General features: G+C 50.3%; 1 protein-coding gene across 1 annotated transcript; it reads right to left on the minus strand.

Annotated features, from left to right (window-relative positions):
• Nucleotides 1-1359: 1359 nt before the first annotated feature.
• On the minus strand, nucleotides 1360-12292 carry gpn1 (GPN-loop GTPase 1). Its single transcript, XM_038306584.1, has 13 exons — nucleotides 12114-12292; nucleotides 10626-10719; nucleotides 10444-10550; nucleotides 9491-9528; nucleotides 9339-9417; nucleotides 9174-9268; nucleotides 8220-8265; nucleotides 3065-3211; nucleotides 2888-2970; nucleotides 2786-2825; nucleotides 2613-2703; nucleotides 2429-2533; nucleotides 1360-1733 (listed from the first exon to the last, which is right to left on the minus strand). Exons 1-13 carry the CDS (start codon nucleotides 12252-12254, stop codon nucleotides 1621-1623), a joined length of 1179 nt encoding a protein of 392 aa, XP_038162512.1. The 5' UTR covers nucleotides 12255-12292; the 3' UTR covers nucleotides 1360-1620.
• Nucleotides 12293-12523: the final 231 nt, after the last annotated feature.

Raw genomic sequence — 12523 nt, forward strand, 5'->3', positions numbered from 1 at the left:
AGAACTTGCTTCCAGAATGGTTCTGGTTCCTGGAGGGGAAACAAACGTTTGCTGCAGTATTTAGACTCAGGTTCTGTCCTGATTCTGCACCATGATCCAGCAGCTCATCCTGTTCTTCATTCATTCTGCAGCTCTGAATGAGAGCAGCCGCTCCGCCCGCGCCCATCTGTCAGCAGCCGGCACCCACGCAGTGGGATCCGGCTGCGTGGTCCAGAAGAGCTGCTGACTCACTTCACTGAACAAACACGCCGAGCATAAAATGTGCTCCTACGCTGCCACCACCGAGAAAATACAGAACCTTCAACTGAGGCCCGGCAGAACCTCTGGCTGAGTCGACTGGTCCTGAAGAAACAGAGATGTTCTGAGGAGAAGATGCTGGACCGTCTGTAGCAGAACATCCTGGATCCATTCAGGACAACCGGGGGAGTTCCAGAGGGAACACTGGGAACGGTGACTGGATGGAGCAGAACCACTGAGGCTGATAAACCAGGAAGGTGGTGAAGCGAAGCACAGCACCAACGGGTCACAGACCGGTTCTGAAGTCAGAAAACAGAAATCATGAAATAAGTCCTGAAACTCTGAACGTTTACAGAACCCGTTTCACCAAAGGAACCGGTTCAGGATGTTTTCCAGGTTCAGGATGTTTTCCAGGTTCAGGATGTTTTCCAGGTTCAGGATGTTTTCCAGGTTCAGGATGTTTTCCAGGTTCAGGATGTTTTCCAGGTTCAGGATGTTTTCCAGGTTCAGGATGTGTTCCAGGTTCAGGATGTGTTCCAGGTTCAGGATGTGTTCCAGGTTCAGGATGTTTTCCAGGTTCAGGATGTTTTCCAGGTTCAGGATGTTTTCCAGGTTCAGGATGTGTTCCAGGTTCAGGATGTTTTCCAGGTTCAGGATGTTTTCCAGGTTCAGGATGTTTTCCAGGTTCAGGATGTTTTCCAGGTTCAGGATGTGTTCCAGGTTCAGGATGTTTTCCAGGTTCAGGATGTGTTCCAGGTTCAGGATGTGTTCCAGGTTCAGGATGTTTTCCAGGTTCAGGATGTGTTCCAGGTTCAGGATGTGTTCCAGCTGGGACCGGTTCTGACCCATTTTCATTCTGACCGAAACTTTTCTTTCTGCATTTTAAGTGATTCATTTTAAAGCTGGTTCTACGGGTCATGAATCCCAGCTCTGATTCTTCCACAAACTGGACCGGTTCACCTTTTCTGGACTTTCTAGAAAGTCTAGTTAAGCTTAATTCACTGGATGCAAAACCCAGGAATCCTTTTAAGGAGAATCGGAACCAGCAGGTCCAGTTCAGTCAATAAGTTAATCTGGAGTTCAGAAAATAAAAACTGTTTAGAAGGAGAAACAGAGTCCTGATTTATAAAACTTTAGCTTTTATTAAATAGATAAAGCCTCAAAATAACAACAATCTTCTCATCAGAACTTTTCCGGACCTGGAAAACCTGGAAAGGCTCATTCCAGACTTTTCCAGGTCTGGAACCTATGAAGCCGTCAGCTTGGATGCGTGTTTCTGTTCTCTTCCTTCACAAATACAGTTATCTTATAAAAATAAAGCCTCTTTTCTTCTTGTTCTGTCAGCGAGGAATCAGCCAATCAGCTGCTCCGTCTGGGTCCGTCTCATTGGTCGGGGCCGTCCGGTGGGAGGCACTTCCTGTTCCGCACCTGAACCAGCTCCTTCCTCTCCTTCAGGAAGTTCCCGAAGGCGTCCTTCTCTTTGCTCTCCTCGGTGGCTGCAGACAGACAGGAACAGAACCATGAGGAACGTCCAGAACCAGAACCTGAGCCAGAACCTTGGCAGAACTCAGCCATGTGGGACAGAACCCGCAGCCATCATAGAGGGGGGCGGGACAATTCAATAAGAGTGATAACTGCTGGGGCCAATCAGACTGCCCGGAACAATATTAACAGGAAGGATGTAGAAGGTCCAGAGAGGCGGTCTGGATCCGTGGTTCTGATCAAACGTCCCTATTGGACCAAAGCAGAACTTTAACAGAACCAATGAAGACTGGAAACGTTTAGAGCAGAACATGAGCAGAACCGGTCCAAATGTAAGAGACTCGTTTCTCCATCCCATTCTGAACACAGAAGCAAAGGTACTGGTCCAAAGCACAACATTGGACCAGAACCAGAACTTTCTGATCTAACCAAGACGGTTTGATGTAGAACTCAAGAATGGAGGGTCAAACTGACCCATTTCCACCTCGGTGCTGATGGAGAAAAACGGGCCCAAAGTTCTGTTCTGTCTCGTTTTCATCATCACTCCTGATCCAGAACCAGAACCAGAACCGCCTGTTTCTTCTTCATCAGACCCAGAATCCTTACTGGATCAGAACCTCCTGCTTCTGAGACATTGGATCTAATCCCCTCACTGGATTCACCGGTTCTGGTTCTGATCCCAGCGAACCGGCTCCAGGTGTTTCCTCACCTGTGTGGTCGATGTCATCCGTGTCGCTTTCCACCTCCTCCTCGCTGTCGTCATGGATACCACGGCTCATGATGAGGTCACTGGGTCCAGCGAGGTCAGCGTCCTCTGTAAGCGGATGCAATCAGTTAGAACAGAACCGAACCAGAACCGGGTCTGGCTGCGACGGGGCGGTTCCGTCCTGCACCTCTGGCTGCAGCGGAGCTCATGTCCACCGCTCCCATGTCCTTCCTGAGCCGCTCCAGCTGCTCCTGCTGCTTCCTGCTCTGCGCCTCCACCTGGTGGACAGGAGGTCCGGTCAGAAACCCAGACACACAGAACCGGGCTCAGAACGCCGGACAGACGGACGGACGGACTCACCAGCTGCCTGCGCAGTCGCTCGTATTCAGGCCGGTAGTCCCTGCAGGGGAGAGACGTTCAGTTCTGTTCTCTGACTCGAACCGTTTGCAGGTTCTGACTCACCTTTCATATTCGATGGCAGCATCTTCCACCTGAACAAACAGCTCATCCAGACCACTTCCTGTCACCGCAGACACGCCCACCACCTGCCGGCACACAGGTCACCCGTCAGGAACCCGGACCTCTGAACAGAACCTCTGTTCCTAACAGGAGTCCTTCGATCGTTAAAGTGAATGTTACCCTGAGGTTGGTGTAGAACTCGTCCAGAACCAGGCTCATGGACCGGGTCAGGTTGCTGACGTACGACGTCTCTTGGTTCAGAGCGTCTTGGAAGGCCTCAAAGTCCTGCATCCACTCCACGGCGAAGGTGTGCTCAATGATGTCCGTCTGCAACCACCACACGGCAACAAACAGTCAGTCTGCAACCACCACACGGCAACAAACAGTCAGTCTGCAACCACCACACGGCAACAAACAGTCACATCAACCACCACACGGCAACAAACAGTCAGTCTGCAACCACCACACGGCAACAAACAGTCACATCAACCACCACACGGCAACAAACAGTCAGTCTGCAACCACCACACGGCAACAAACAGTCACATCAACCACCACACGGCAACAAACAGTCAGTCTGCAACCACCACACGGCAACAAACAGTCAGTCTGCAACCACCACACGGCAACAAACAGTCAGTCTGCAACCACCACACGGCAACAAACAGTCAGTCTGCAACCACCACACGGCAACAAACAGTCAGTCTGCAACCACACGGCAACAAACAGTCAGTCTGCAACCACCACACGGCAACAAACAGTCACATCAACCACCACACGGCAACAAACAGTCTGCAACCACACGGCAACAAACAGTCAGTCTGCAACCACTACACGGCAACAAACAGTCAGTCTGCAACCACACGGCAACAAACAGTCAGTCTGCAACCACCACACGGCAACAAACAGTCAGTCTGCAACCACACGGCAACAAACAGTCAGTCTGCAACCACCACACGGCAACAAACAGTCAGTCTGCAACCACACGGCAACAAACAGTCAGTCTGCAACCACACGGCAACAAACAGTCAGTCTGCAACCACCACACGGCAACAAACAGTCTGCAACCACACGGCAACAAACAGTCAGTCTGCAACCACTACACGGCAACAAACAGTCAGTCTGCAACCACACGGCAACAAACAGTCAGTCTGCAACCACACGGCAACAAACAGTCAGTCTGCAACCACCACACGGCAACAAACAGTCTGCAACCACACGGCAACAAACAGTCACATCAACCACCACACGGCAACAAACAGTCAGTCTGCAACCACCACACGGCAACAAACAGTCAGTCTGCAACCACCACATGGCAACAAACAGTCAGTCTGCAACCACACGGCAACAAACAGTCAGTCTGCAACCACCACACGGCAACAAACAGTCAGTCTGCAACCACCACACGGCAACAAACAGTCAGTCTGCAACCACACGGCAACAAACAGTCAGTCTGCAACCACCACACGGCAACAAACAGTCAGTCTGCAACCACCACACGGCAACAAACAGTCAGTCTGCAACCACCACACGGCAACAAACAGTCAGTCTGCAACCACACGGCAACAAACAGTCACATCAACCACCACACGGCAACAAACAGTCAGTCTGCAACCACCACACGGCAACAAACAGTCAGTCTGCAACCACCACACGGCAACAAACAGTCAGTCTGCAACCACACGGCAACAAACAGTCAGTCTGCAACCACCACACGGCAACAAACAGTCAGTCTGCAACCACACGGCAACAAACAGTCAGTCTGCAACCACACGGCAACAAACAGTCAGTCTGCAACCACCACACGGCAACAAACAGTCAGTCTGCAACCACACGGCAACAAACAGTCAGTCTGCAACCACCACACGGCAACAAACAGTCAGTCTGCAACCACACGGCAACAAACAGTCACATCAACCACCACACGGCAACAAACAGTCAGTCTGCAACCACCACACGGCAACAAACAGTCAGTCTGCAACCACACGGCAACAAACAGTCAGTCTGCAACCACACGGCAACAAACAGTCAGTCTGCAACCACCACACGGCAACAAACAGTCAGTCTGCAACCACACGGCAACAAACAGTCACATCAACCACCACACGGCAACAAACAGTCAGTCTGCAACCACCACACGGCAACAAACAGTCAGTCTGCAACCACCACACGGCAACAAACAGTCAGTCTGCAACCACCACACGGCAACAAACAGTCAGTCTGCAACCACACGGCAACAAACAGTCACATCAACCACCACACGGCAACAAACAGTCAGTCTGCAACCACCACACGGCAACAAACAGTCAGTCTGCAACCACCACACGGCAACAAACAGTCAGTCTGCAACCACCACACGGCAACAAACAGTCACATCAACCACCACACGGCAACAAACAGTCAGTCTGCAACCACCACACGGCAACAAACAGTCAGTCTGCAACCACCACACGGCAACAAACAGTCACATCGACCACCACACGGCAACAAACAGTCAGTCTGCAACCACCACACGGCAACAAACAGTCAGTCTGCAACCACACGGCAACAAACAGTCAGTCTGCAACCACACGGCAACAAACAGTCAGTCTGCAACCACCACACGGCAACAAACAGTCAGTCTGCAACCACACGGCAACAAACAGTCACATCAACCACCACACGGCAACAAACAGTCAGTCTGCAACCACCACACGGCAACAAACAGTCAGTCTGCAACCACACGGCAACAAACAGTCAGTCTGCAACCACCACACGGCAACAAACAGTCAGTCTGCAACCACCACACGGCAACAAACAGTCAGTCTGCAACCACCACACGGCAACAAACAGTCAGTCTGCAACCACACGGCAACAAACAGTCAGTCTGCAACCACACGGCAACAAACAGTCAGTCTGCAACCACCACACGGCAACAAACAGTCAGTCTGCAACCACACGGCAACAAACAGTCACATCAACCACCACACGGCAACAAACAGTCAGTCTGCAACCACCACACGGCAACAAACAGTCAGTCTGCAACCACCACACGGCAACAAACAGTCAGTCTGCAACCACACGGCAACAAACAGTCACATCAACCACCACACGGCAACAAACAGTCAGTCTGCAACCACCACACGGCAACAAACAGTCAGTCTGCAACCACCACACGGCAACAAACAGTCAGTCTGCAACCACCACACGGCAACAAACAGTCAGTCTGCAACCACCACACGGCAACAAAAAGTCACATCAACCACCACACGGCAACAAACAGTCAGTCTGCAACCACCACACGGCAACAAACAGTCAGTCTGCAACCACACGGCAACAAACAGTCAGTCTGCAACCACACGGCAACAAACAGTCACATCAACCACCACACGGCAACAAACAGTCAGTCTGCAACCACCACACGGCAACAAACAGTCAGTCTGCAACCACACGGCAACAAACAGTCAGTCTGCAACCACCACACGGCAACAAACAGTCAGTCTGCAACCACACGGCAACAAACAGTCACATCAACCACCACACGGCAACAAACAGTCAGTCTGCAACCACCACACGGCAACAAACAGTCAGTCTGCAACCACCACACGGCAACAAACAGTCAGTCTGCAACCACCACACGGCAACAAACAGTCAGTCTGCAACCACCACACGGCAACAAACAGTCAGTCTGCAACCACACGGCAACAAACAGTCACATCAACCACCACACGGCAACAAACAGTCAGTCTGCAACCACCACACGGCAACAAACAGTCAGTCTGCAACCACCACACGGCAACAAACAGTCAGTCTGCAACCACCACACGGCAACAAACAGTCAGTCTGCAACCACACGGCAACAAACAGTCACATCAACCACCACACGGCAACAAACAGTCAGTCTGCAACCACCACAAGGCAACAAACAGTCACATCAACCACCAGACGGCAACAAACAGTCAGTCTGCAACCACCACAAGGCAACAAACAGTCACATCAACCACCAGACGGCAACAAACAGTCAGTCTGCAACCACCACAAGGCAACAAACAGTCACATCAACCACCACAAGGCAACAAACAGTCAGTCTGCAACCACCACAAGGCAACAAACAGTCACATCAACCACCAGATGGCAACAAACAGTCAGTCTGCAACCACCACACGGCAACAAACAGTCACATCAACCACCACACGGCAACAAACAGTCACATCAACCACCACACGGCAACAAACAGTCAGTCTGCAACCACCACAAGGCAACAAACAGTCACATCAACCACCAGATGGCAACAAACAGTCAGTCTGCAACCACCACACGGCAACAAACAGTCAGTCTGCAACCACCACACGGCAACAAACAGTCAGTCTGCAACCACCACAAGGCAACAAACAGTCACATCAACCACCACAAGGCAACAAACAGTCACATCAACCACCACAAGGCAACAAACAGTCACATCAACCACCACAAGGCAACAAACAGTCAGATCAACCATGCAGGTCATGTTTGATAAGCAATAGTGACCCAGGATTAGTTCCTCCAAGTTGGTCTTTAAACTAAGTCTGGATTTCAGATTAATTTTCCGAGTCATTCCGACCTCCAGTGGAGACCTGACTGTAGGGAACCGTCAGGAATGGCGTCCGTCTCTGCAGGAGGCTCCAAGTGTTTCCCAGAGTCACTGATTTACTTCAATATCAGTTCAGCCACAGATCAGCGGCGTGATAAACTAGTCGTTTGTGCAGAAGGTAAACCTGCGAGCGTTAAACCGTTATCAGACTGTGACTCAAACCTGCAGCGCAGAAATGATCACAAAGGATTTTCTCTCCTTTTTTTTTCTCTCAGTTTCTGTTCAGTTGAATTTTACACGGAGCTCTGCTGGTCGTTCGCCATAAACCTTCGCCATTGATGAAGGAAACGATCCACAGATCTACGGCAATCAGTCAGCCCATTTATTCTGAGATTTCAAGGAATATGTCATCATATATTTTAGGTTTTCCAGCATAACTGGAAGTATAGTTCCCTGTTCATTAACTAAATAAATGATATTTTTTTTATATTCTCCTCCATGATGCGAGGCGTTTCCATGGTTTCTGATAAATACATGTCGTACAGCCGTTTATCTCTAGCGACCAAGATTAACCGGTTTGAGCTACATTTCCTGAACTGAGCTTTAACTTCTTACAGATTCTAAATATTTGTTGGATGAAGCAAAGAACGGCTTCAGCAGGAAAAGATTAAACAGAAAAAGACGGTCTGAGGATTTAACTGACTTTAATAATTTGATTCTAATTATTTTTTTTGGTTAATAAGTGGAATAAATGAAATCTAATAAACAAAGAGTGAAGCAGCAGACCTTGTTCATGGCGACGATGAAGGGCAGCTTGGTCTTGTACAGGATGCTGAAAGACAACCAATGAGCTGAGTTTAACAAACATCACATCACTCATCCTCACTCTCTGATTGGACAGCCAGAGTGACATCACAGCAGGTCTACTCCAGCACTGCCAGTTCTAAGAAGGTTCTGGGCCGAGATGATAACATCCAGGATGATCTGCAGAAGGACCCGATTGATCCAGAACCATCCATCAGGAAACATCGGGTCCAGAACGGCTGCTGCTGGTTTTATCCCTCATCTCTATTTATTCACTGGATTGATGATTGCCCCGAAGAAGTGAAGCCACCGTCCGCCATGTTGGTACTCCCTATGCAACATTTGGCTGCAGAAACAAGCAGTCAGTGGATGAACTAAGCAATAAATCCGTCTGTCCTATAGTTTAGTCTGCAGACTAACATTAGTCTGGCTCTCTCAGACTGACTGGAAGACTTTGACTGAGTTAGACGCTGACATTGGGTCTAAGGTTAGAAAACAGAAAGTATGATGATGCTGTCGTTTTTGTAGTGTTTATATTTCTCGTTTGATAAAATCATGAGCTGAAATATATTGCAGGTTAGAATGAGAAAAAAAACAACTCAAACATTTGACCCCCCCCCACACACACACACACACACACACACACATATATATATGCATGGATGGTTTACATTGCCACCAGTCTAACTGGGAGTACCAATATGGCGGCCGGTGGCTTCACTTCACCCCGTACCGCCAACATGCGATCAGCAATCAGGGAATAACCAGATCGGTGGTTTTATCTCCAGGGTGGTTCTGTCTCCTGGCGGTCCAAACGGGTCCAAATGTTCCTGGATGTCGGAACGTTTTCCATGAACAGATTAGGAAAACCTGCCGAGCCAGAACCCGACCTCCTAGCTTTTCCGGGTCAGAACCGTGGGTAGGAGCGGGTGGTACCTGCAGGCGTACAGCATGTTGGACATGAAGGTGACGGGGCTGACGCTGCGGGACGTGTCCATCACGTAGATGACCACGCAGGGAAACGACGACGCCTGGAAGACCAGAAGACACACATCAGAACCGGCGCCGGCTGAGAGCCGGCCGAGCAGAACCCAGACCCACCAGAGCCTCCGTGATGATGGTCCCTGACGCTGACCAGGTGAAGACTTCGATCTGACCCGGCGTGTCGATCAGGACGTACCTAGAAAAGCAAAACATTGATCTTTGGACCCGTTCTGGACCTTAAAGCGGGACCAGCTGGTACTGGTACTGACCGGTGGTTCTGACGCTTCTTCTCGATGAACTGCATCACCTGAACGGCACAAGAACACAGAGATCAGAGGCCCGGTCGGAGCAGGAAGGCCGACCCGATCTGCTCAGAGGTTCTGGAGCTGCTCGCCATCGAGCATCAGACCGCCTGAATATCAGAACCAGCCTGGGCAGAACCCATCAGAACCAGCCTGGACAGAACCCATCCAGAACCAGCCTGGGCAGAACCCATCCAGAACCAGCCTGGGCAGAACCCATCAGAACCAGCCTTCAGGGATCGGACTGGATCCCAAAAGGTCTACTGGTCCAGTTTAACCAGCAGAACCAAGAGAAATCTGAAGGTTTGGTTCTGAGGAGCTGCTCCTGCAGAACCCATCAGAACCAGCCTGGGCAGAACCCATCAGAACCAGCCTTCAGGGATCGGACTGGATCCCAAAAGGTCTACTGGTCCAGTTTAACCAGCAGAACCAAGAGAAATCTGAAGGTTTGGTTCTGAGGAGCTGCTCCTGCAGAACCCATCAGAACCAGCCTGGGCAGAACCCATCAGAACCAGCCTGGACAGAACCCATCCAGAACCAGCCTGGGCAGAACCCATCCAGAACCAGCCTGGGCAGAACCCATCAGAACCAGCCTGGACAGAACCCATCCAGAACCAGCCTGGGCAGAACCCATCCAGAACCAGCCTGGGCAGAACCCATCAGAACCAGCCTTCAGGGATCGGACTGGATCCCAAAAGGTCTACTGGTCCAGTTTAACCAGCAGAACCAAGAGAAATCTGAAGGTTTGGTTCTGAGGAGCTGCTCCTGCAGAACCCATCAGAACCAGCCTGGGCAGAACCCATCAGAACCTCTGAGGATCCAATACCCAGCTGTGATCAGAACTAACTGGGAAGAATCACTTCATGGTGTCAGTTATCGATACACGGTCCTGAACCAGAACCGGGTCGGCAGCGGGTCACCTGATCGAAGCGCGTGGCGAACAGGTTGAGGGAGGTGACGATGCCGCCGTTGGGCCCCAGGCTGTACTGCTTCATCACCTCCTTGTAGTTCACCGTGTCTCTGATGTCTGGCGAGCAGAGAGGAGGACAGTTCAGGACTACGGAAAGCAACAGGGACAAAACCGGACCCAACAGAACCTCACCGATGTTGGCGGGAAACGGAACCTCGTGCACCGCCGGGTCCAGGTTGATGACGTAGGGGGCAGAGTTGTGGGAGTGGAGGTGGGCCGTCAGCCTCTGCAGGAGGAAAACATGGTTACCAGGCAACCAGATCTGCGGTTGTGACGGCGGCGTTTATGGGGGGGGGGGGGGGGGGGGGGGGGGGGCTGAAGTTTGAAGATGACTCCATTTTTAAAGTGAATAATAAAGGCTAATTATTAAACCAAGCTAATTATCATCCTGCTGCAGAAACTGTCCATCCAATCAGGGCCTCGTATGAAGATTGATCCACTAATCAACAGAAGATGCTTTAGAGAAGATTCAGATCAAACGTTTGGACTCAGCTTCTCATTTAAAGAGTTTTATTTATTTTCATTACTATGAAAAATAAAGATTCACACAGAAAGCAGATCCTCTGGTCTAAGATCCGTTCCTGGTTTTCTTTAGCCCAAAGCTAGTCTCTCTGCTTGTTGCCTTAGCAGCGGTTTCCTAGCCTGATTCACACAGTGTCCAGATGTTCTCCAGATGTTCCTGCTGCTAGAACTCTGTGTTTCATTGACCTGTTCTCTAGTCTGAGCTGCTGTTAACCTGTCATTTCTGAGGCAGGTGACTCGGATGATCCTCAGCAGCAGAGGCAACTCCAGGTCTTCCTTTCCCGGGGCGCTCCTCGTGTCGGACAGTTTCTTCGTAGCGTTTACCAACTGTTCGGACTGACTGACCGTCATTTCTTAAAGTAATGATGGCCGCTCGTTTTTCTTTACTTAGCCGCTTTTTTCTTGCCATAATCTAAATTCCAAAAGTCAATTCAGCAGGACTATCAGCTGTGGATCCACCCGACTTCTGCTCAACACACCTGATGGTCCCTCCCCCCATTTATAAGGCAGGAAATCCCACTTATTAAAGCTGACAGTGGGACGCCTGAGAAGTAAAACCATTTCAGGTGACGGCCTCTGGAGCGAAGCAGTGATCAGAGCTAAAGGAGGCTACTTTGAAGAACCTGGAATATAAGATCATTCAGTTGTTTCATACTTTTTTTAAAGTTATATAATTCCATGTGTTCATTCATAGTTCTGATGCCTTCAGTGGGAATCTATAATTTAAATTATAATTTTCTGCAGTGTATGTTTTTAAGGACAGGGGCCATTCCAAGGGCCAGGATCGGTTCCTCAGGGGGCCCTGCTGGCCCCCGCCTAGAACCGCCTATGGGTTTGGATCAGAACCAGAGCGGCAGATCTAAAGGATCTGGGTTCTGGACTAACAGGGAGCTGATGAGCAGAACCAGATGATCATTAATGGTTCTGATCCAAAACATCACTGAGGCCGGAACCGGTACCAGAACCGGAACCACATTACTGACCATCAAATCCCTCTGGATCAGGCCCAGAATAAAACTAGGAACCGGTTACTGCTCAGAGCTGCGGATGAATTCACGCGTGGATGTGTCACGCTGTCCACGGCGCGCGCGGCCTCACCTGAACGAAGGTGGTTTTCCCGGAACCCGCCATGCCCAGAACGATGAGACAGACCGGGGAACCCGGAGCCGAACCCCCCGCCGCTCCCGGTACCGAACCGTCTTGGTCCTCCGGTGAATCCGTCCGTGCCGCCGCCGCCATGTTGCCTGCTTCTATGACAACGGGAGATCGTCAACCGGCAGGCTGTGCCGTAAAACAGGAGGAGAGGAGCTTCTGCGGCCAGCAGAGGGCGCCAGAGAGTCATGATCGGTGCTGCGACCTGAAATAAACCTTCCAGCAGCAAAACTCATTTTAATAAGAATTATTATTATTATACATTTTATTTCAAAGGCGCCTTTATGGACTCTAAAGGTCACCGTATAAAAGACAAAAACACAATGTCAGAAACAAAGTCAAAAAACAGAATAAAA

Source organism: Cyprinodon tularosa, unplaced genomic scaffold (genome assembly GCF_016077235.1).
Source record: "Cyprinodon tularosa strain WSP-4 unplaced genomic scaffold, ASM1607723v1 ctg586, whole genome shotgun sequence".
In the NCBI taxonomy this organism is placed as follows: Eukaryota; Metazoa; Chordata; class Actinopteri; order Cyprinodontiformes; family Cyprinodontidae; genus Cyprinodon; species Cyprinodon tularosa.

Coding starts and splice junctions, on each gene's coding strand:
- gpn1 (XM_038306584.1), bottom strand. CDS start 12,254: ATGGCGGCGGCGGCACGGACGGATTCACCGGAGGACCAAGACGGTTCG. Junction 10,720..12,113: donor GGAAAACCACCTTCGTTCAG/GTGAGGCCGCGC, acceptor TTCCTCCTGCAG/AGGCTGACGGCCCACCTCCA. Junction 1,734..2,428: donor GGATGACATCGACCACACAG/GTGAGGAAACAC, acceptor GTCTGTCTGCAG/CCACCGAGGAGAGCAAAGAG.